General features: G+C 35.7%; 1 protein-coding gene across 1 annotated transcript in view; it reads right to left on the reverse strand.

Annotated features, from left to right (window-relative positions):
• Positions 1 to 703: 703 nt before the first annotated feature.
• The window catches only part of NUP58 (nucleoporin 58), a 30892-nt gene continuing 10996 nt past the window's right edge, over positions 704 to 20599 (reverse strand). The window contains exons 6-15 of the mRNA XM_043891890.1: positions 19333 to 19357; positions 18284 to 18349; positions 17597 to 17771; positions 16859 to 16938; positions 14768 to 14886; positions 14324 to 14406; positions 11358 to 11559; positions 5878 to 5976; positions 4226 to 4321; positions 704 to 2810 (exon numbers count right to left, since the gene is read on the reverse strand). Coding sequence (XP_043747825.1) covers positions 2641 to 2810; positions 4226 to 4321; positions 5878 to 5976; positions 11358 to 11559; positions 14324 to 14406; positions 14768 to 14886; positions 16859 to 16938; positions 17597 to 17771; positions 18284 to 18349; positions 19333 to 19357 — 1115 coding nt within the window. The 3' untranslated portion in view covers positions 704 to 2640. The remainder of the gene's footprint in view (positions 2811 to 4225; positions 4322 to 5877; positions 5977 to 11357; positions 11560 to 14323; positions 14407 to 14767; positions 14887 to 16858; positions 16939 to 17596; positions 17772 to 18283; positions 18350 to 19332; positions 19358 to 20599) is intronic.

The raw sequence follows: 20599 nt of genomic DNA on the forward strand, positions 1-20599 counted from the left end.
AAAACATACATTCTGTATGCTTCTTTCAGCAATTCCTCTTCTAGAATCAATCCCAAAGAAGCATTAAACATGAGCACCAACTGTCATGTTTAAGGATACTCACTGCAGCTCTTTCTGTAAAAGTGAAATACTGGGAAGAACAGGGAGCGGCTAGAGCGGATGACCCGGCGTCCATGCCATGGTCAGTCAGCAAAGAGTCAGTCTCCACGGACTGACGTGCAGAGATGTCCCTGATTCGCCACTCAAGGAGAGACAGGCAAGTCACGGAATACATAGACCTTTAAGCCACTTGTTAGAAAAAAGGAAAAGGATAAAATGTGAGAAAATGAGAGAAAAAGAATGAACATCTGTACACAAGTTGAAAGGCATTTTTTAAAGGGTCTGAAAGGATACACACCAAACTTCGAAGACTGGACACTGTGCGGAAGAGAGTCAGACTGGGGCCCAGGAGTTGAAGGCAACTTTCACTTTTCACTCAGTATTTCTGTTTATAATTTAAAATGTCTTTATAATTTTGCAAAGACAAAAGTGAGTGATGAAGTACTTGCTATCTTGTGCTCAGCCTTTTGTTTTTGTTTTTTTAAAAAAGCAAGATGTATAAACCAGTGAAAACAAAACACCAAAAACCAACCAGAGAATGAAAGAGGAAATAATAAGGAATAATAAGGAAATTATGTATTAAGAATGACTACTGACGCCTATAAAGATTCAAAGCAGCTGACACAGTAAATTTTATTGTTTACATCATGACAGGCTCTGGACAGAGTGGGGACACAGTGAACACGGGGACAACACATTTAAACTCCTGTCACAAACAGATTCATTACAAAGTCCCAATGGTCAACATATTAAAATGTAAAATACAAAGAAAAAAACCCAAGAAATATAAATATCCAGATTTTTTGCAGCACAATGCAATGTCCTTTTTTTTTTAAAAAAAGTTTGCTATAATTGTGTATTTAATTAAACACATGTTTTCCTACCCTTCCCCAAAACCTGGATCTGGGGACTGCAGTATTAGAGAAGTATGCAAAAAATAAAAACAACTTCAGTGCTCAGAAACAAAGCATTTTCCTTATTTTAATGCATCAAGGTGCAAAAACTTCAATTCCAAAAGCCAATCATCGATATATGCAGATAAATAAAACAGACTTGACAACACTTTTGTCAAACCCAACTAACATTATACTAAAATATATATATATGTATATATATTGTATGTAATACCTATTTTAGAAAAAAAGGTGCCTTGGTGAAAATGATTCTGAAAATATTCACTTGATGCACATTATGTACAAAACCTTCTATATAAAAAATTAAACTATTTTCAATGAAATTCCATGTTCAGCATCTCACCTGAAAACTGTACTTGAAAGATAAATAGGTCTACATAACGGTTTCTGTCTGAAATCATGGCTAAGGCAGTTCTCTTTCCACGGGCTCTCTTTTTCACCCACTCTCTATCACTAATACTAATAATACACAGATGGAACCTGACATGTCTCTGTGTTATTACCTGGAGCTGTCTGTTCACTGTTAAAACAGGGGATAGTTTACTGTTGCTACAGAGAATACTTTTTTTCTTAAAATATACCATTTCTCTATTTCAAATTATGCACTTACTTAAGACATAAAAGAGGCTGATAAGCCACTCCATTTGGTGTCAATGTCAATAGCCCTGTAAGAAAGAACTCTGTATTGGAATAGTTAGAGAAGTTTCCACTAAAGCAATAGTGCATCCTACACCTGCATAGAATCAATTTGGCTCCAAAGCTCTTTGCCCCCAGACACCAGTCTGGAGTTCAAAGGTGCTCCTGAAGGTTCATCTTGGATATAAGAATACATAGGGGAGTTAAGTTGTTGACAGATATGTCTGCTCAGTCTCACAGCAGCCTTCGACAGGAGGAGCTGCTGAGATTAAGGTGGAAACGAAAATAGGGCAGACTGGGGGCAATGTTGTTGAGTTGGCCAATATTTACACCAGTAACCATTTCACTAAGTCTTTAAGCAAGTAACTATAATGACCTGGTACCTTTAGCTCCTCATTCTACAAGCACTGAGGATTTGAAGCATAAAAGGTGAAAAATGGAACACCCTTAGAAAAGGGGAACAGTCTGAGGCAAAAGTTGTAGGTCTGTAAATATATATTTTATATGCACACACGGTTGTGTGTATTATCCTGTATATATTTTACATACATATTCACAAGATGCCCTGCAGTGTAGTTCAAAAGGCCTTTTGTCAAGGAACACACAGATTCTAGTATAGGTCCTAGAGTTCATAACATCCATATAAGAAACAAATGTGCATATATTCACATAATGTAAACCTTTTCAACAAAAACATTGCTAAAACACTAGGTTTAGTAGTAGGTTTTACCAATCAGCGATGTAATAAGAATATTTCTTACACTGAGAATCAAAATAACGAAAGATATACAACTAGGTTTCAAATTCACAAAGAGAAAAGTTGTTTAGCATGGCAAACAAGAACAGAGTTCAAATTCCAGAAGTAAGGAAAAATATCAAAAATTTATAAATCTCCTGGGATGCAATTTATTTACTGCATCAACTTTAGAAAAATAGACTCAGAGAATGAATGATGCTGCTATGGGTTCTCTCAGCACATCATCTCATAGGTTTATCTTTTTCCTCTTTTGTTTCCAGCTGGAGGTTTCTTCAACTGAAGGAGTTGTCCTCCTGTCCCAAAGCCTGCAGAGGCAGGATTGGACACCCCAAATGTCAAACCCGCTGATGCCGTGATGCCAGGATTGCTGAAGTTAAACCCAGATGTACTTGAGCTGCCAAAGCCTTATGTTTAGGGAAGAAAATATTCATATCAGAAGTTAAGTCACAAAAACAAATGTAAAAAATGGGGATAATTCTCTAGCTGAAAGAATATATAGCCCATGAAAACAGCAAATATCTTAGGGCCCTAAATTTCTAACATGGAATTTTACAGAAAAATAATTTAGCTGACAACTAAGTGGCCCTATTATAGATACAAGTTGAGTGATCCAAGCCAAGAGAGAAACCTTACACAAGTAACTGAAATCAACAGAAAACTTCAAGTTGGCAGTCACTTTTGTGTTAATTAAATATGCCAAGGTGCCTTCCTCCTTAGCCATCCAAATACACTTTACCAAAATGTAGAGGAGAGACTTTCCCGGCCTTTGGACCCACCCTCACAACTCTAAGTCCTCTAAGAAAGCCTCAAACCACAACTTTCAGGACAAAGAATACATGGGAGAGCAGTACCAATTGTTACTATTTTATAAGAGCCTTCACATAGTTAAGATCAAATACTGCCTAGCTAATTAATGTTAGCATATCATATTTAAATTATAATCCTGATATCACTGAATTCTATTGTCTTACTTCCTAGGAACTACTGAATTTAAACACTACTTAAATGGAATTTCCTTAAAATTTCCTCAATTAAAAAGCTAATCCACATTAAATTGTTGTTATTTTAAGCATGCTATTAATCCCTAAGCATTGTACAATAAAATATGTCATTACTGGTAATTCCCTGGTGGTTCAGTGCTTGGGAATCTACCACACTTTCGCTACCAAGGGCCTGGGCTCAGCCCTGGTTGGGGAACTAAGATCCCACAAGCTGTGCTGCGAGACCACAAAGAGTAAATAAATAAAAAAAAGAAATAAAATATAACAAGTCATTATTTATAAATACAGAAAAAAATGCACAAGCAGATGGAATTCTCTACTAGAAGTGTCAAAAGATTATATCTATTTCAAAAGCAAAGCATCCAATTAATCATCATTTGTAGGATTGGTATTCTTAAAATCAGAGGGACTTGCAACTAAAGAATTTATAACTTATGTAACTGTATCTCTTCAGGAGAAAAATTATTCTCCTGAATGAATAATGATAAAAACTGGGTTAAAACTCACAATGGGTTTATTTTTGTAATAATGAAAGAAAAACTGTTCAAGCATAAAACTAGTCTTAGGGTTCAAAATAATCTCTACATAGTTAACAGCATTTGTAATTATTTATTATATCAAACTTAAGTTGTTAGAAAGGTTCTACTAAGCCGACCTTCAGCGTATGAGAGAGAAAGCTATATGAATATTGGGCTTGTAGGCTTCATCCAGGGGTAGAAACTGAATCAGGGATCTTTTTTTGATATTGGAAGTAACAACACTTATACTTTTAAAATAATGCACCTAATGGCCTGAAATTCAGGCTAAAACACACAAACCTGCACTAAGACTTCCTGAGGGTTTATTTGTTGTTCCAAATCCAAATGTGGAGGCCCCTGTGGTGCTGCATCCAAAACCAGAGCTAGTTCCAAAGCCTAGTGGGGGTGATAGAGAGACACAGGGAGGTAAAACACAGGTGAAAGGGTACCGACAAGCCACACCCAGTAATAAACAGTGTCGAAACCACGGCCCTATCGAGACCTGCTATTTACCCCTTTGTCTAAGACTTCTGGAAGAACTAGATCAATTCTCAAATAAAACATTTAGCTCTACTTAGACTAAGCTTACAACCCCTCAGTAATTTTTAAAGAACAAAGCCATAAAAAAATAAGAATAGTACTTTCTCTCCCAAACAGACTAGAAATTTCAGTGACCATTTAAGTATGACTTTCCTCAAATACATATACATATATCTATAGGGGTTATTTCATTTTGAAAAGAAAAAAGACTAAATTCATAAATAAGCACATGCACGATAATTTAAACACAATGTACCGCATAGTAATTTTATTCTCCTTTTTACAAAAACACTTTCACTTAAGTTTACCACTGTAAAAGTGCATGACCACACGAGAGTCAGTCACTAATTCTACGCAGGAAGAGCAGGCTCTTGCAACAGTACCAGCAATGCAACCCTGAGAAACTGGGAGTGGGGGCAGCATGGTTTGCTCTTAACAACACTAGTCACAATTTAAATAAAGAACATGTGTTCATCATAGAGTTCTAGAGCACAGTCTGCTAAGTACTTGAAGACTTGTTTCAAGTGCTCAAAAAATGAAATTCAAAATCATCTTTGCCTACTTTGCAATAGTTTATCTAAATTATTGAGTTTGACAGTATTATTGCCTGTAACTCTATGAAATATGGTGACAAACTGGAATATAGACCACAGGAATTATGCTGTCTGCTATTAATTCTAATAATTCCTAACACAGTCTAATATATTACATAACCATATAGCTAATAAGCTTCACCTCTTATGATGATATATTCTGATGGCAATAAGGGACTCTTACTCATTACATGACAGTGCACCTGTCAAAATACAATCAACCTACAAATACCCACACCAGAGAATTGGGAATGCATTTGTACTTCAGCATATTTTGCAGAAGGCTTTCCTTGCTAATTAGTTACGTTATAAAAACTATTGAAATCAACTTAATTGCTTATGTATAGAAGTATACATAAAGGCAAATAGGCCAAAAGTGCTTAGAAATGGACAGAAGTTGGGTTGTTCAATTTATGATACAATTATTTCCCCATTTAAAGCACTGCATTTTCAGAAAAGAAAGATGATTAGGACAATGTCTGTCCAGAAGTAGCCTGAACTCCAACTAACTTTTTAAAGTTAATTTAATAAAAAAAAGCAATTTCCAAATTCATATTTTAGCATATTGCTTTGAAAATAGGAACACCCTTACCATTTGATTTTAATACATTTTTATATTTACTGTTCAGAGAGGAAATGATTTTTAAAATTCTAGATCTAATAATTTTAAAAAGCACTGATATGTTTAGAGAATCCTTTTTTTTTGGCCAGATAGAACCTTAACTTCCCAAAGAGCAGATCCTCTTAGAGGTTTTTACAGGCTAATAGCAATTCGAATGTATCATAGTGCAATGCAATACGAGAAAAGTTAAAGTGTACCTCCAAGGTTTGAAGAACCTAGGCCACTTGACTGCAAGCCAGTGCCAATACCTGAGCCGAATGGCGCTCCAAAACTAACTCCCAGAGATGGCTGTGGCCCTGGTATAAAAAAAAAAAAAAAAAAAAATGGGGGGGAAAAAAAACAAATTTGCCTTACTCTTTCAAGATTAAAGTTTCTTTATGAAATTAATTTTAAAATGAACAGTCATTATTTTTAACAAATTCTATTTGCTAAAACTTAGTTTTCAGGATGTCTCCCCAGCCTAATTTATCTGTCCCAGCAGATTTACCTATTCAAAAATAAATTTAAAAAAAAATTAACTTGTTCACACTTAAGACAAAAGAGGCTTACCATACGAAAAGAGTGTTAGTTTAACCTACTAAATAATTTGAAATCTTTAATGTATTGTAAATTATAGTTCTTTTAGTTTCTCTTCTAGAATGATTTTAGATCTCCCCAGTTGCTTTCTGTTAAAATTAGTTGCTGTAATCAGTAAAGGTTTTTACTTTTTTCTTTTTAAAATAAGCTCCTTACTGTTAGAGTCAAGTCCCAATTGATCAAAGGAGACTGACACTAACATGCAAAACCATCATGTTACTTCATAAGTGTAAGTACCAAAAACTAGGCATGATTTCTTACAGAAAATATAAATGATATAAATAAATAGATAAAAAAACAAGACAATGTTTTATTTTATTAAATTTATTGTTCATTTTAAAGCAAATCAATTACACAGTAACATGACAATTCCAACTTGTTCACAAAAAGTGATAACTGAGTTCTACTGTTAGGCTCTGCTACATCACACCACTTATCACCTGATTAAATAAGATAGAGAATGAACATTTACAAAGGCACTGCTGTGTACCTTGACAGATTCAATACATTCAAGATTTCAATTCAGAAGTTTCTTCTCAACATTTTGGAAAACGTACTCAGATGCAAAACGATTAAGTCATCCTTTTCCCATTTGTTAAAGATTTTGGCTGAGTTTGTTTGGCAAGAATAGCATCAAACTTACTAGCCTCTCTTTTTTAACTACTTTTTTTTTAAAACTAAGCAGAATACAAAAATCTAAAAATCTCTCACTTGATAATTTATGAAAATTATTTGATAAATTTCATAGTACAATCTTCAGTCTTGTCTTTTTCAAGCACAGTGATCAGTGCATCTCAAAGTTGAGGGAACTGCCAAAGTAACATACAGACTGATATTTAGACTTCTTAAAGAAATCAAAGCCTTCAAGTTGTTCAGTGAATAATGAGGTTTCTTTATTCAAAAAGGTAGTGTAAAATTATAAAACATTAAAGAAAGAAGAAAAAAGAAACTAAGAAACTACATTTTGCTACACTGGGACAGAAACTGGACTTTCCAAATAGCTTCTACCCAGAAAATAAAGACCAACAGTAGCCAGAGTTCTTATACTACTATTAAAAAATAAATTAGAAAAGATTTAAATTTTTACATCCAGTTTGAGATCAACTTGAGAATAAAATACCTGCCTAGCAGCTCTTTTGTAAAATGTTACTATATGAAAAAGAAACTAAGCATATTACCTTCTTATTTCTAACAGAAGTATTATGTAGAAAACACACGTCCAGTTTCTTTAACATTGAGAGACTTAAGTGTCACGTGTTCATAGGAGGCACTGCTGGTGGAAGACCCTAGAGCATAATGTACACCACAGCCCTCAGCCCTACAAGTCCCAAGAGTTACTCACATAACATGCTTTTCGTTGTGTGCGGGTCTGCTTTTAAGAGCAACTCTAATCATTAATATTCAGGATATAGGTAATCAAGAACTCTAAGAATGACAAGACTTTCCATTGCACAACAGGTACATGATATTTTGAGTTTTGTACCTTCACACAAATTCTGAAGGCAACATCATTTATAAAACTAGTAGGCAAATGTATAACATTTTTTAATAGTAAAAACTCATGATAAATATCTCCCATGCCAAAGTATTAGCATATATTACACTCTGGCCACCATATAAATTAGTTTCACTCTTAGAAAGCAGAATCTACATCCTTCAGGCAAAGATTACGTAAACAATTCAAGAAGTCTGTCTCAAAATCTGAATAGTCATTAGTCATTCAATGAGAGGCTCTTAGTTCCATAAATAATACCCAGTTAGTAGTAACATATCCCAGTGATTGCCCAAAGTGAAACCTTCATGTAGAGTAACATTTTACAAAAGTTACTGTATATTATATTCACACATAACAAAATCAAGTTAGCACTTTAATTCATATTTTTCAGAATAAATTCTACTTTCTTAAAAGTAAAACTGAATTCACAGGAAAAGGACTAAAGTGCTAAATTTTTCTTTTATAATTTTGAATGATCATTCAAAATACCTAATGTAATTAGGATGGTTATTCCTAAATCATACTTTTTAAAGTAATAATTTTTCTTAAAAAACAAAAACTGCTTTTTCCCCGATTTGAAAATTTTTGCTCACTGATTTTGTGGGGAATGCTCCTTTGGTTATTACATACAACAAAATTGTAAAACCACAAGAAACTCAAATGAAGAAGTTTCCTATTTAGCAATACACCTTAAATGTCCAAACCTACACTAAAAGCTAGAAAGTAGGAATTCCTAACAAAATGTCTCAGCTCTCCTTAAAAACAGCAGTTAAGTCACATGAGAAAAGTCTTTTTATGTAAACATCAAGAACTTTTAAAAGCATCAAAACACAACAGCAAAACTTAATCCCAGTTCATTAGCTTAAAACAATCTATCCTAAGTAAAAATTACACTGAAAAGCCTAATGTCGATGTCTTAAGCTTTTTAAGAGGCTTCAGAAGCATGGTGGACAGCGTGCTCCAGATATGCCAGCACGTAATCTATCCACATATGAAGTTAACTTCATACATAAATAGCCTGCGGAGTTTGTCATCAATTCTCTTCAGCTTTCAGAAGCAATAACCAGAATCACACAGGCCTTAGGTCTATTTTTTTTTTTTTCATTAAAAGACATTGAAGGAGGATCATGAAGTCACTGACGTCCATACTTCCACCTCCAAGAAAGACTACACAGAATGCACCTTCAGAAGGTAGCAGCCTAAGAAGCGGTCTGCTTTTTTTACATTAATAAAGTCAAGAACCTATATGCAAACAGAAGCAAAGCCTCCTGACAACTCAAACCCTGCACAGACCAACAGGGTTGATTAAAAACAGCATACAAGCCTCACCCAGCTTCACCTAGATGGTCTTTAGATTCTGTTACTGGCACTTAAAGATGTCACCAGTCACAGGACATAAGGAACAAGAGATGAGTACAAAGCACGATGCGATAAAGAGGGGTTTCTAACGGGCTGCATGCATCTAACAGCTGCTCAGGCTCACTCCAGTGGTGGGCGACATGACTCAAGCGGCGGACCCTGACTGACCCAGAGAGGCATGAAAGGATGCGCCACAGAGCATGGAGACCCTCAGAGAAACAAAAGGGAACCAAGAAGACAGCACACAACCATCACTATTGTTCAGCTTCTCAGTTCAAAAATCCATACAATGCAAAATGAAAACACTGTAAGACTGTTTAGGTTAATAAATTACAATTCCTGCCACCTGATCAGAAAGCCCTAGATGGGCCTCACAAATGCAGGGAAGGTACAAGGCAGTCAGTGTCCCCAAAGCCTGGCAAAGATCTAAAAGAACCCAAGCACATGAGCAAAGGGTGCTTCAGGATGGTTCCTCTAAATTAAGCTAATATTTTCCACCACTACAGAGAGCACAGACACATCTCTACTGTTTACCTTGCTATCCCTGGAGTCTGACACAGAGGAGGCACTCAAAGAATGAACAAGTATCTTCCTAAGCCCAAAACGTATGCAGGGAAACCTACAAACCTCTCGAGACTGCCTACGTAAGAAAGTGTATAAAACAAAAATCCAACAAGTGACTTTACCTCAATTTTAGCGTACACCACAGAACATAATACCCTTATAGCATAACAGCTTAGATAACTGACTTTTCTTCGGTTTTACTGATTAGAATAGAAATCTCTTACGTTTAAAGAATACCTAACCAAGTACTGCTTTCTCTGGTCTATTTTAGAATTAATATTTGCTCTGAAAAGTAAACTAGTACTACAGTTAGTTTGATGAGCTGGTTAAATAAATCATCAGAACTGAAGGCACCAGTGCAGGGCTGATTCGATTTCTACCCACCCCACAACGACCTGCTGGGAACCAATGCCACAATGACTTTTTCCCTCTGTAATATAAGAATGCAGTCCTACACCCTAGCCAGCTAGAGAACTACTACACAGTGCCTATGTGGGCCACTGTCCACATGGGTCCAGCCATGGAACGTGGGGGACTTGGCATAAAGCCATTATCAGCCATTCACTGATGGTTAAGTCAACTCTGTCATCTCCAAGTGTGAAGAACAATTTTTTAAATTGCCAACAGTAAAACCCAGAGAATGCTTCTCCTGTAGAGGCAGCCTGAATGTAATCTAGACATGCACATTTTTTTACTTTTGTACATGATAACCTACTACTGGACTCTATGGAACTCTCAGAAAGACACATGCTATAGAGTAACTCATAAGCACTATTCAAAAATGTATGAATGAAAAAAAAAAAAAGTATGAATGCGTAAAAAAAATCAGTATCCATTAAGACTGTATTTCTCTATGTCACACTTCAAGCCTGACAAAACAGGGACTGCAGAAATAAAAAGACAATAATCTCTGAAAGACCCAGGGCCAAACTAAACATGCAGAACTGGACCACAGAAATGTCTCTCTCATAGGAAGTGAAATTAAACCAAGGACTACAATTATCTGCTCTCCAGTAGCTCCCCAGTTATTTCATCTGCTCCTCCCAGCACATACCTCACGCACAATCCAGAGCAATTCAAAACATCTTTTTCCTGCTCTTGCCACTGTTCTGTTCATTTGAAAGGTATGAACAATTCCAGCATGTACTTTCTTCTAAATTTGGTTAAGAAGGCCTGTTCTGTTTTCAGTCATTATACGAACCTACTGCTCTCAACACACTTTCAGTCAAAAAAGACATACTTCATCCTGAGTGTGGGCATTCTGTAACCACTGCATGCGAGAACATACCGCCTGTCAGCATCACAGAGAGAAGAATGCAACCTCTGGCTACTTTACCTCTGACTTTAAAACAATATACGATACAGTCACAAATTTAGAATTTGTTCTTAAATGTAATTCAGTAGTGAAACACCATGTTCTAAAGGGCATTTATAGCAACACAGCAAATAACATGAAGTAAATTCACAATATTCAGTATCTAATTGATAATTAATTATTGCTAAGACTACCCTGTGTTTTTATCAGGTATATGTTTATAATTGTGTCCATCACAATTTTTAGACTGTACTGGAACAGTTACTCAGAAATTTCTTCAGTGCTAACACAAAAGGAAGACTCATAAAAATGCACATCAGTGTTCTGCACTTTAACAGTAAGAAGCTATAACTTGAATGCATTCAGACCTGTAGCAGGCTGCTGCTGCTGTGTAAGAGTTGCAGCCATGGCAACGGCTGCTGCGTTTGGCATGTTGCTGAAGGGGGTGGGTCCAGTAGTGACTCGGGGTGCATTCTGCCACTTCTTGGCTTCTGCTCGCCTGGCTTCAAACACATCCACAGCATCTCCCAAGAACATTTTCCTGTAGCCAAGGTACTGTTCTTTAAGCACCTACAGGAATGAAAAATAGAACATGTTAATCACGTCTTGTGTTGACTTTGACACTATGAGGGTGAATATAACCATGCAATAAGTTAGCAAAGACAGATCAAAAACACTGCCAGCATCATACACTTCATCCAACTTGCCAATCACAGTGCTGGCACTGCACACGCATGGTGTGGGAAGTGGTGAATTTGAGAGTTCTACCACACCTTTGTATAGTGTCTTCCTGCTTTTAGCCATATGTCTTTACAATCAACTGCCTGTATATTCTGGCTTCCTGAGGCCCTCTTTAAAATAAGTTAGAGAGCTTGCAGACAAGCAGAGTAATATCGAAAATTCCATTTTAAATATTCTAATTTTTCATGACAATTTCCCCTTTAATAGCCAACCTTTGGGTAATTCAGATATAAAGAGCTTAAAAAAAAAAAGCCTACTAAATACATATATATGCATATATATTTATTATATATATATTAAAAAATATATGTTAAATATCTTTTAAAAGGTGCAGGTGACACATTAAAATGTCACCAAAGCAAAGAGAGCTTGGAGGGTATACTTTATCAATACTGTTTGATTATTTTACAGTGAGAATAACATGGTGAAAGTGAAAGTTGCTCAGTCGTGCCTGACTCTACCCAACCCCATGGACTATACAATTCTCCAGGCCAGAATACTGGAGTGGGTAGCCTTTCCCTTTTTCAGGGGATCTTCCCAGGTCTCACGCACTGCAGGCAGATTCTTTATCAGCTGGGCCACAAGGGAAGCCCAATAATACTGGAGTGGGTAAAGCCTATCCCTTCTCCAGCAGATCTTCCTGACCCATGTATGGAACCGGGGTCTCCTTCATTGCAGGCAGATTCTTTACTAACTGAGCTATCAGGGAAGCCCAAGAAAAAAATTACCAAGTTCATAAGATGTGTAGGATTACCCAACACAACATCTTCCTTAATTAAGGCTATGAATAGGAATGATTCTGTTTCACCCTGGAATTATTAAATACTTTCCTTAAGAGTTTTGCTTAAATAAATCAACTTTATACTACTTTTTACATATTTGAAAACCTTCATAATAAGACAAGGAAGAAAAATATCTGCACAACATAGACTTTTTTTCCCCATTTTTTATTTGATGTTTCCAAATATAAAAAAAGTCAAGATTCTTACACCAATTATCTCAAATGAGACCATGCAAAGCAAAGTGTATACAACAATCATTTCCCCCTCAGTTCTGTGTGACCGACAGAAAACTGAATGGCATATGCCTGGTTGAAAAATTTCACCAGTTCACCAAAAAAAAAAAAAAAAAAAACAACCCCACCAACAACCCAGCAACAAACATGCAAGCCAGTTGCTACTTTACGTCTACAACTTCCTTCATAAACTTTTTTAATTAGGAGGCACACTGAACTGAAAATTTTAGCTGCCCAAATTTATCCTGCTACCCCACAGAAAGCACAGGTGACAGTCCCAACACTCTGTAAACTTCGGAGAGTTGAGATAGTAGACACCATTTGTTATCTACAGTATGTTCAGCTCTTGAGTCTGCCAAAGTCGACTTTTTCTCTTAACAGAAATAAATCTCCTTAGGGCCTTTCCCCGAGGAAATTTTGCTAGGCTGGGTTCCAAAAGAATAGTGAAGTATGAAATTTAAAGTGTGACAACTGAAGTATTTTGATGCATTATACAAATTTTTCCTAGTTGCACAGACTAAAGACAGGTGGTTTGCTAAACAGCACTGAAGAAAATCCTGACCCAGTGGTACTACTTAGTCCAAATACAACATAGACTTCAAAGTAACAAGACAGAACCACCTTCAGCACTTTAAAAAACTAAACACTTATTACAAAGTTTCAAGAGAATTTAATAAAAATTCCTCCTTTAAAATTAAGTTATAAAAAAAATTGAAGTTATTTTAAAGATTTGGTTTAAAATTTTTAATCAATCAAAGCAAAAGGTCTGAACTATGCTATCACTTCAAAAATAGTATGATTTAAGTGGTTAAAGTTAAAAAATTCTATTACCATGCATCAGAATAAAAACAAAAACTCTGGTAATCTCCATGAAATTCTAATCTATACAGTTAAGAATTTATCTAGATTCAAGTTAGGATGCTTTGAATTTTAAAAGGTTTTCTCTGACCATATATAAATCCAAGAAAGACCAATTACATTTGCTTGATTGGTAAAGTATACCTATATTTATTTCACCCAAGTAATTTTTAAAAATGAACATATTACACAAGGTTCAAAATAGTCAGTGACAATTTTTTTTTATTTTTATTATTTCATAAATACAGTTTCCTGTGTTTAGAAGGGACAAGTGTTAGCAAGTTTTTTTATAATGAAGGGTCCAATAAACACTTAAAACACACATAAAATTCAAGCAGTGGGAAATGCTTCTGCTACTAAGAATGTTTACCTTCTATAGTGCTGTAAGAGATGGAAAAACCAAAATGTCTTAACAAAAGACAATGGGTTAAACAAACTGCACATACATGCAACAAAATCCTGCTTAACTACTAAAACGATGGCAAACAAGTACATGTATGAATGTGGAAAGTCATTTACAATATGCTGATGAAAAAGTTAACACACTTCACAGAACACTTGCCCGGTTGTGTCTGGGCATATTTTTCAGAGTTGGTCTTTTTAACTTACAAGTAATCTGAACTATTTCTATGATGAGCATGGACACTTTTGTCCTGCAAATGAACAAATACTTCACTTGGTACAGATGTCCAGATAAATGAACAAGGAATGAGAACTCACCTTCACATTTTCATGAATAGACTGAAGCTGTGCAGCTAAAGCTACAAATGTTTGATAAATTTTCTGCATAGCCATTGACAAATCTATAAAAGAAAATCATATTATCACACAAATACATATATAACACAATCAATATTATTCTTCTATTACTTGAGTCCATTTCTTGGCACAGTTAACGTGTAGGATAAAAAAAATTACACCAATACTTCCAAGGACGGGAGAAGACAGCAGAACAGACTGAGAGAAGGATTTCTCTCTCTCAGTAATCTGGGAGACGTGGGACCCGGGACATCTGCCCATTATATCATAATCATTCATAATAAAGCATTTCATATTTGTAAGAAATAAAGATATAATCAATGACTTTCAAGGAAACTGTCTTATGGCAGTTTAAGACAACTACTAAAAGCACTATTAAAAAAATGACCACAGAAAGCATGTTACCTTGTGGGGTGATATGTGAATTGTTCGCTTGGGTGGCAAGATGGTTCTCCAGCTCCTCAATCTGCTGTCGGTACTGCTGGAGCTGCACCTCAAACTGCTGAACCAGGATCCTGAAGTAGCTACATGAGAACATTTACCAAGTCAGACCATGGTGTAAAAACACTGCTTCCTTCATATTCAAAAAGCTCTCTGTTTAAGTATGGCCTTTAAATTAGTCTGATGACACGATGTACCTTTAAGTGACACAAGTATTTCTGAAACAAAACCTCAAATTTATAAGTTATCAAGGTATCAAAAATAGATGCATATCCTTACTCCAATCATGAAAAATCTCAATTAAGGGATAATCTAAAAAATAACTTAATATTCTTTAAAATGTCAAGGTCATCAAAGAAAAGACTGAATAAATGTTGTAGACTGGAAGTGACATAACAACTAAATGCAATGTGAAAAGAATCCTAGAACAGAAAAAGTACACTAGTGGAAAAGACAGTAAAATTCAAGTAAATTCTATATTTCGGTTAATACAGTAGCAATGTGAATTTCCTCGTCTTGATAATTATACTATGATTATGCAATATGTTAACAGTAAGGGAAACAGGTAAGGAGTGGAAGAAAACTCTTTGTACTATACTACCAGTATTACAACTTTAAGTCTAAAATTTAAAAGAAAAAGTTTTTTTAAAAAAGTGCAATTGTCAACCAGATTTTACAGCCAAATACTTAGTTCTTATATTTATAATTGGAAGTACTATTTATAGGCTGAAAACACTACAGGGTACTACAGGAGTATACAATTACAATTACTATTCTGATAAACATAACCAGAGAATGCGAGATTGATAAAAAGAGACCTTGAATAGCATGAAACACAGTTGGAACTGACTATAAGAAATAGGGAACTGTGAAAGCTTTTACAGTGGAAAATAATGATTCAACCCATTTCAGAATTAGCTCTGATGGCAGACTGAAGAACAAGACAGCAGGATAAGATACTGAGGAAGTCCAGCAAAGCAGCTCACTCCATGCTCATCTGAATAAAGCAACAGGAGTTATCACCATCATTGTCATTGCCTGAGTTTGACCACTGCACTGTGGTTATGAAAGAGAATATCCTTATGTTGAAGAAATATACTCCGAAGCACTCAGGCATGCAAGGGCATCATTTCGACAAACAACTCTACACAGGTGAAATGTGTTTATAAACATGGACAGCAAGGAACAAAACAACTGCAGTAAAAATGCTAACATTCGGGGAATCTGGGTGAAAGATATGTGAGAATTCTTGGGTTTTATTCTTGAAACTTTTTTGCAAAGCTGAAATCAAAACAAAACTTAAAAAAAAAGAATAAGGGACCAGGAGTCCAACGGACCCCGCCCACCCAGAAGCTCAGGACTCCCATCTCCGTGCCTCAGGCTCCCCATCTCTTAGACTGGACTCTGACAGCTGGAGAGGATTTGTGCAGTCAGATCTGGCAGGAAAGAGCCAAGCACCCAGGTGGTGTATGGCAAGCATCTAACAATGCTCACTATTGTCCTCTTGCATAACACAAAAGGATATGGAAACAGACAACAAGATATATATCACATGTATGGAAACTAGATGAATATACAAGCTGGGTACAGGTAGATTTGTCAAACTGCTTATCTACACAATTTTTCTTCCTAAAGATTATTATGTATGCAAATAAGTTATGGATGCAAATAAATTTATGGAAATAAATAAAAGGGTTAAACTATACTTAGTATGCCCTGTTTAAGGAAGAGACTATCATAAAAATATTTTTAAACTGAAAGTACTTATGGTATAATCATAAGTTCCTACTACCTGCACAACATAATCAAGTGGAACAGACCCTGTAAACAGTATGAAGTGCAACTGCAGAAGAGTGCTGGAAAGCTCGACCTTAGCTTTCACTTACCCTCCAGTAAAATGGGGGTGACATACTTTCTTAGAATTATTATGAGAATTACATTTTAAAAATTCACACAAAGTACCCAGACTCGCTAAAAAGTGAACTAAGAAATCCATGGCCTGTATACTGTTTTTATTGTTCTGCTATTTTAAAAACAAACATTTATTTAACTTACTCAGCAGGAGCCGTATTTTCATGTTGCAATCCAGGTGGTGTTTTCTGGGTTCTTAAAGCTATTTCAGCATTTTTTAACTCCTAATATAACAGAGGTTTTAAAAAAGAAAAAGCCAGTTAAAAGTCAGGCTAAAAATACCAACCATCTCAGGATTTCAACAAAGCCACTCTCAGAGCTTCATATGCTGTGAGAACATATTATGACTGAAGCTCCTTCACAAGGTGCTGAAACCTCCTTTCAGGCAGAACAAACTATACTTTCAAGAACAAATTTCATAATAAATGTAAAATGAACTGCTGGTCTATCTTAAACTATGGGTTTATGTAGGATTCATGAATTTTATTCATCCACAGATACAGACATTATTTTAAAACCTGTACTACACAACCACAGAAAACACTGTTGTACAAAAACAAGGTAAATAACCCTGAGGATGACCACAGCAGCAGCACTCACTGTGTACCAAGCCCTTTGCTACAGGTTCTACTCCTCTAACCAACGCCACCTCATGGGGCTACTGTGGAAAATCACTGGGTTAATATACCTAGATTGCTTAGAATACTGCCTCATACAAAGTAAGCACTCAATAAAAACCAGTAACTATTACAGTAATTTAGAAGTACATGTGCTATGTGGTTTTCTTATGCACGAAACTTCATAATTTTTAAAAGACCTATTTCTACTTAAAAAAACCAAACACAAATGAAAAACCCCACAACAAAACTACACTCAGTTTACCTGAGCGGTTTCTATCTTCAGTTTGTCAATATTAAGAGTGTTCCTCTGCAATCCACTGGCAGCCAGTGACAAAAGCTGCTTCAGAGCTTTAATATCTTCCTGGACTTTAAGCATTGCTTTTGAAGACATTCTACTAATTTCTTCTTGAACCTGTTTTTGTTCCTTCACAAATTTCCTAAAAAAAGAAAACTGAGTTTAAAAAAAAATACACCTTTGGGGACTTCCCTGGTGGTCCAGCGGCTAAGCCTCTGTGCTCCTGATACAGAGGGTCCGGGTTCATTCCCTGGTGAGGTAACTAGATCCCACATGCTACTACTAAGACCTGGTTCAGTCAAATAAATAAATTAAAATAAGTACTTTAATTAAAAAAAAAAATACACCTTTGGTTTTCTACAGAAAAAAAGTACATTTACCACACATTGGTCAGAGTTTTAAGTCCGAGTGTTTTGAGAAGCAACTATTAAAAAATTCACCTACAGTTCACAGAATGGCAGTTACAGAATTTTAATTCCTTTATTTCCTTCGTTCAATTGCTCTGCTTCTTTAACTTCTACAGGCATTCCAATGTTTCCAAAGTTTAAATGCTCAGGAGGAGGAGGATATGGTCCCCCTGAAACCCACCCCCACCCCCCACCCCCGCCCGCGTTGGAGTCTGACTTAGCTCCTGATGACACCTGACGCACTTACTGGAGGTTGTCGACGTCCTGGCAGATGACAGCAGGCAGAGTCTCATCCTTCAGTGCTTTACTGTCCCTGAGAAAGATGCCACAGGCCCATTAAACCCGAGATCATACGAAGCTGGCAGTTGAATTCTACTACAGTGTGTGTTAAAGCATGTGAAAACAGAGCAAATATTCCTTATTTATAGCTTTCCTGGATGATTTTAAAGTTCCTTATAAAGAGTAATAAACTTCCTGACCTACACAATAACTAGCAATTCACCTGACATGGAGGTTTCTGTTCTAAGAAGACTGGCATCTGTTACAAGTACACATAGGTGCATTTGACTAAATGTTTCAGAAAAAAATCAGAGAATACTGCAGGGGGGGATGAGATATTAAACTAAGTTTCTCCAGCTCCAAAATCCCAGGACTGACATTTTGTTCAGTTCAAAAATATTACAGCATTCATTAAAGAAAAGAAAGCCTGCCAAACTTCTCACAGTGAGATGCTCACAATACTTTTATTATTTTATAACTTCAATTTGTTCTTCAACAAAATAAGACCTAGGGGTAGCTGAAAGGAATCAAGACTACTTAACAAAGACAGGAATAAATGAAACTCTTCAAACATACAGATAAAGTACATGGAGGCCTTCTCCCTCTTCAACATCAGGAAGTGAATGGTGCTGGCACAGTAATTTACACATAAAAGAAAAGGTACATATACATGTTTAATTTGTATATATAAATAAAAAGTGGTCCAAGAGTAAAGTTCCATGAGTTGTTCAATACTTATAAGAAGGTAAAGAGACACTACATATATTTGTGTTTATTTTTATTATTTGAGGAAAAGCTAACTACTTTGTAGAAAGAAACAGTTATAATTTTCTCAAATATCTGACCTTTCACAATCTCTCCAGAGCCTATGTTTATTATTTTGTCACAAAAACTTCAAAATAATTTTTCTTCTAAATGTGTGTATGGTTCCATTTACTTCCAAAAATACCATTTGCCTACAGTTTAATAAGTAAACTCTTTAATTAAAATATTTTAGAAGTCAAATTGTAAACTTACTCTGGTCTTGTTCCTGTTTTATCACCTAGAAAATTGAAAAAGCTTTGTGTAAAAATATGCTATTTATCAGTGTATTCCAAATACAATAAGTTAACATAAACTAAGGTAAGAGTAGAAATGGTTAAGGATTTCTTAGATTACCTCTTACAACAGTATGTGATGTCATTACTTGTCACGCTCCAATCATAGCATGTTACAGACATATATAACTGTTTATAATGGTTACACAGCTGATTTGCAAGTATTTCTTTCAAGGGAAAGAAGCTTCCATTTTCAACTCTCTTCCCTGAAAAATCTTCTTGCTGAGGAGTTTAACTCCTGAGAGCTTTATTTGACACTTTTTAAAGCCCTATTATCAGGCTGTTCCATCTGAATACAAAAATAAGCTACTAAAACATCTAAGGCTATTTTTGAATTATGGAATTACTACAAAGAAAATTAAGTAAAAACAAGATAGGACCTTGTGTCTAAAATTTTTCATTCAAATAAAAATAAATCCAAATCTTCTAGGGTTAACAGGACTTTATCAACTTTCAGGATAGTAATTCACCCTATAATAGTAATAATAGTAACTTCTATAATAGTAACTTCTAATAATAAAATCCATGTCCAATTTAAAAATTCCATACAGATATAGGACACTGAATATCCTACAACTTCATGCATTATGTCATTCTAAGTTCTTCAAAGAGGTTCAGTGCAGTATGTATGTATGCACTCTGGAGGAACATGCTTTCATCAGAACAAATCACACACAGAACCAATAACCACAAAGAAAAAATTTCACAATGTATTGGATTGGAGAAAATTGGCATTTTCATACTGGTTGGTGAGTAAATCTTTTTGGAAAGCACTTTCACAATACATACAATGGGACTCCAAAATGTCCCTCCCTTTAAGCCAATGATTCAATTTCTAGGTATCTGCCTTAAGGAAATAACCAAAATATGAACAAAAACTCATAATAAAATCAAACAGCATTTTCTGTGTGCCTGGCTCTGCTAAGGTTTTACAATCCTCAAACCTACCCTATGAAGCAGGGACTGTTACTTCCCCTACTTCATAAAGCACCAAGAGGATAAAGAGCTTGAATATGGTCACAGAGCTTGTGAACAGCTGAGCCAGGATCTACGGCCAGCAAACGGGCTGGCCATCACACCACACTGCCTCTCTCTGCAAGGCTGCCCAGTACAGTGACATTTCCCAAAGCAAAGGTCTGGAGAGAAACACTGACTGGAGGATGATGGCTGACTGGATGATGATGCAT

Source organism: Cervus elaphus, chromosome 30, assembly GCF_910594005.1.
Source record: "Cervus elaphus chromosome 30, mCerEla1.1, whole genome shotgun sequence".
Taxonomy (NCBI): Eukaryota; Metazoa; Chordata; class Mammalia; order Artiodactyla; family Cervidae; genus Cervus; species Cervus elaphus.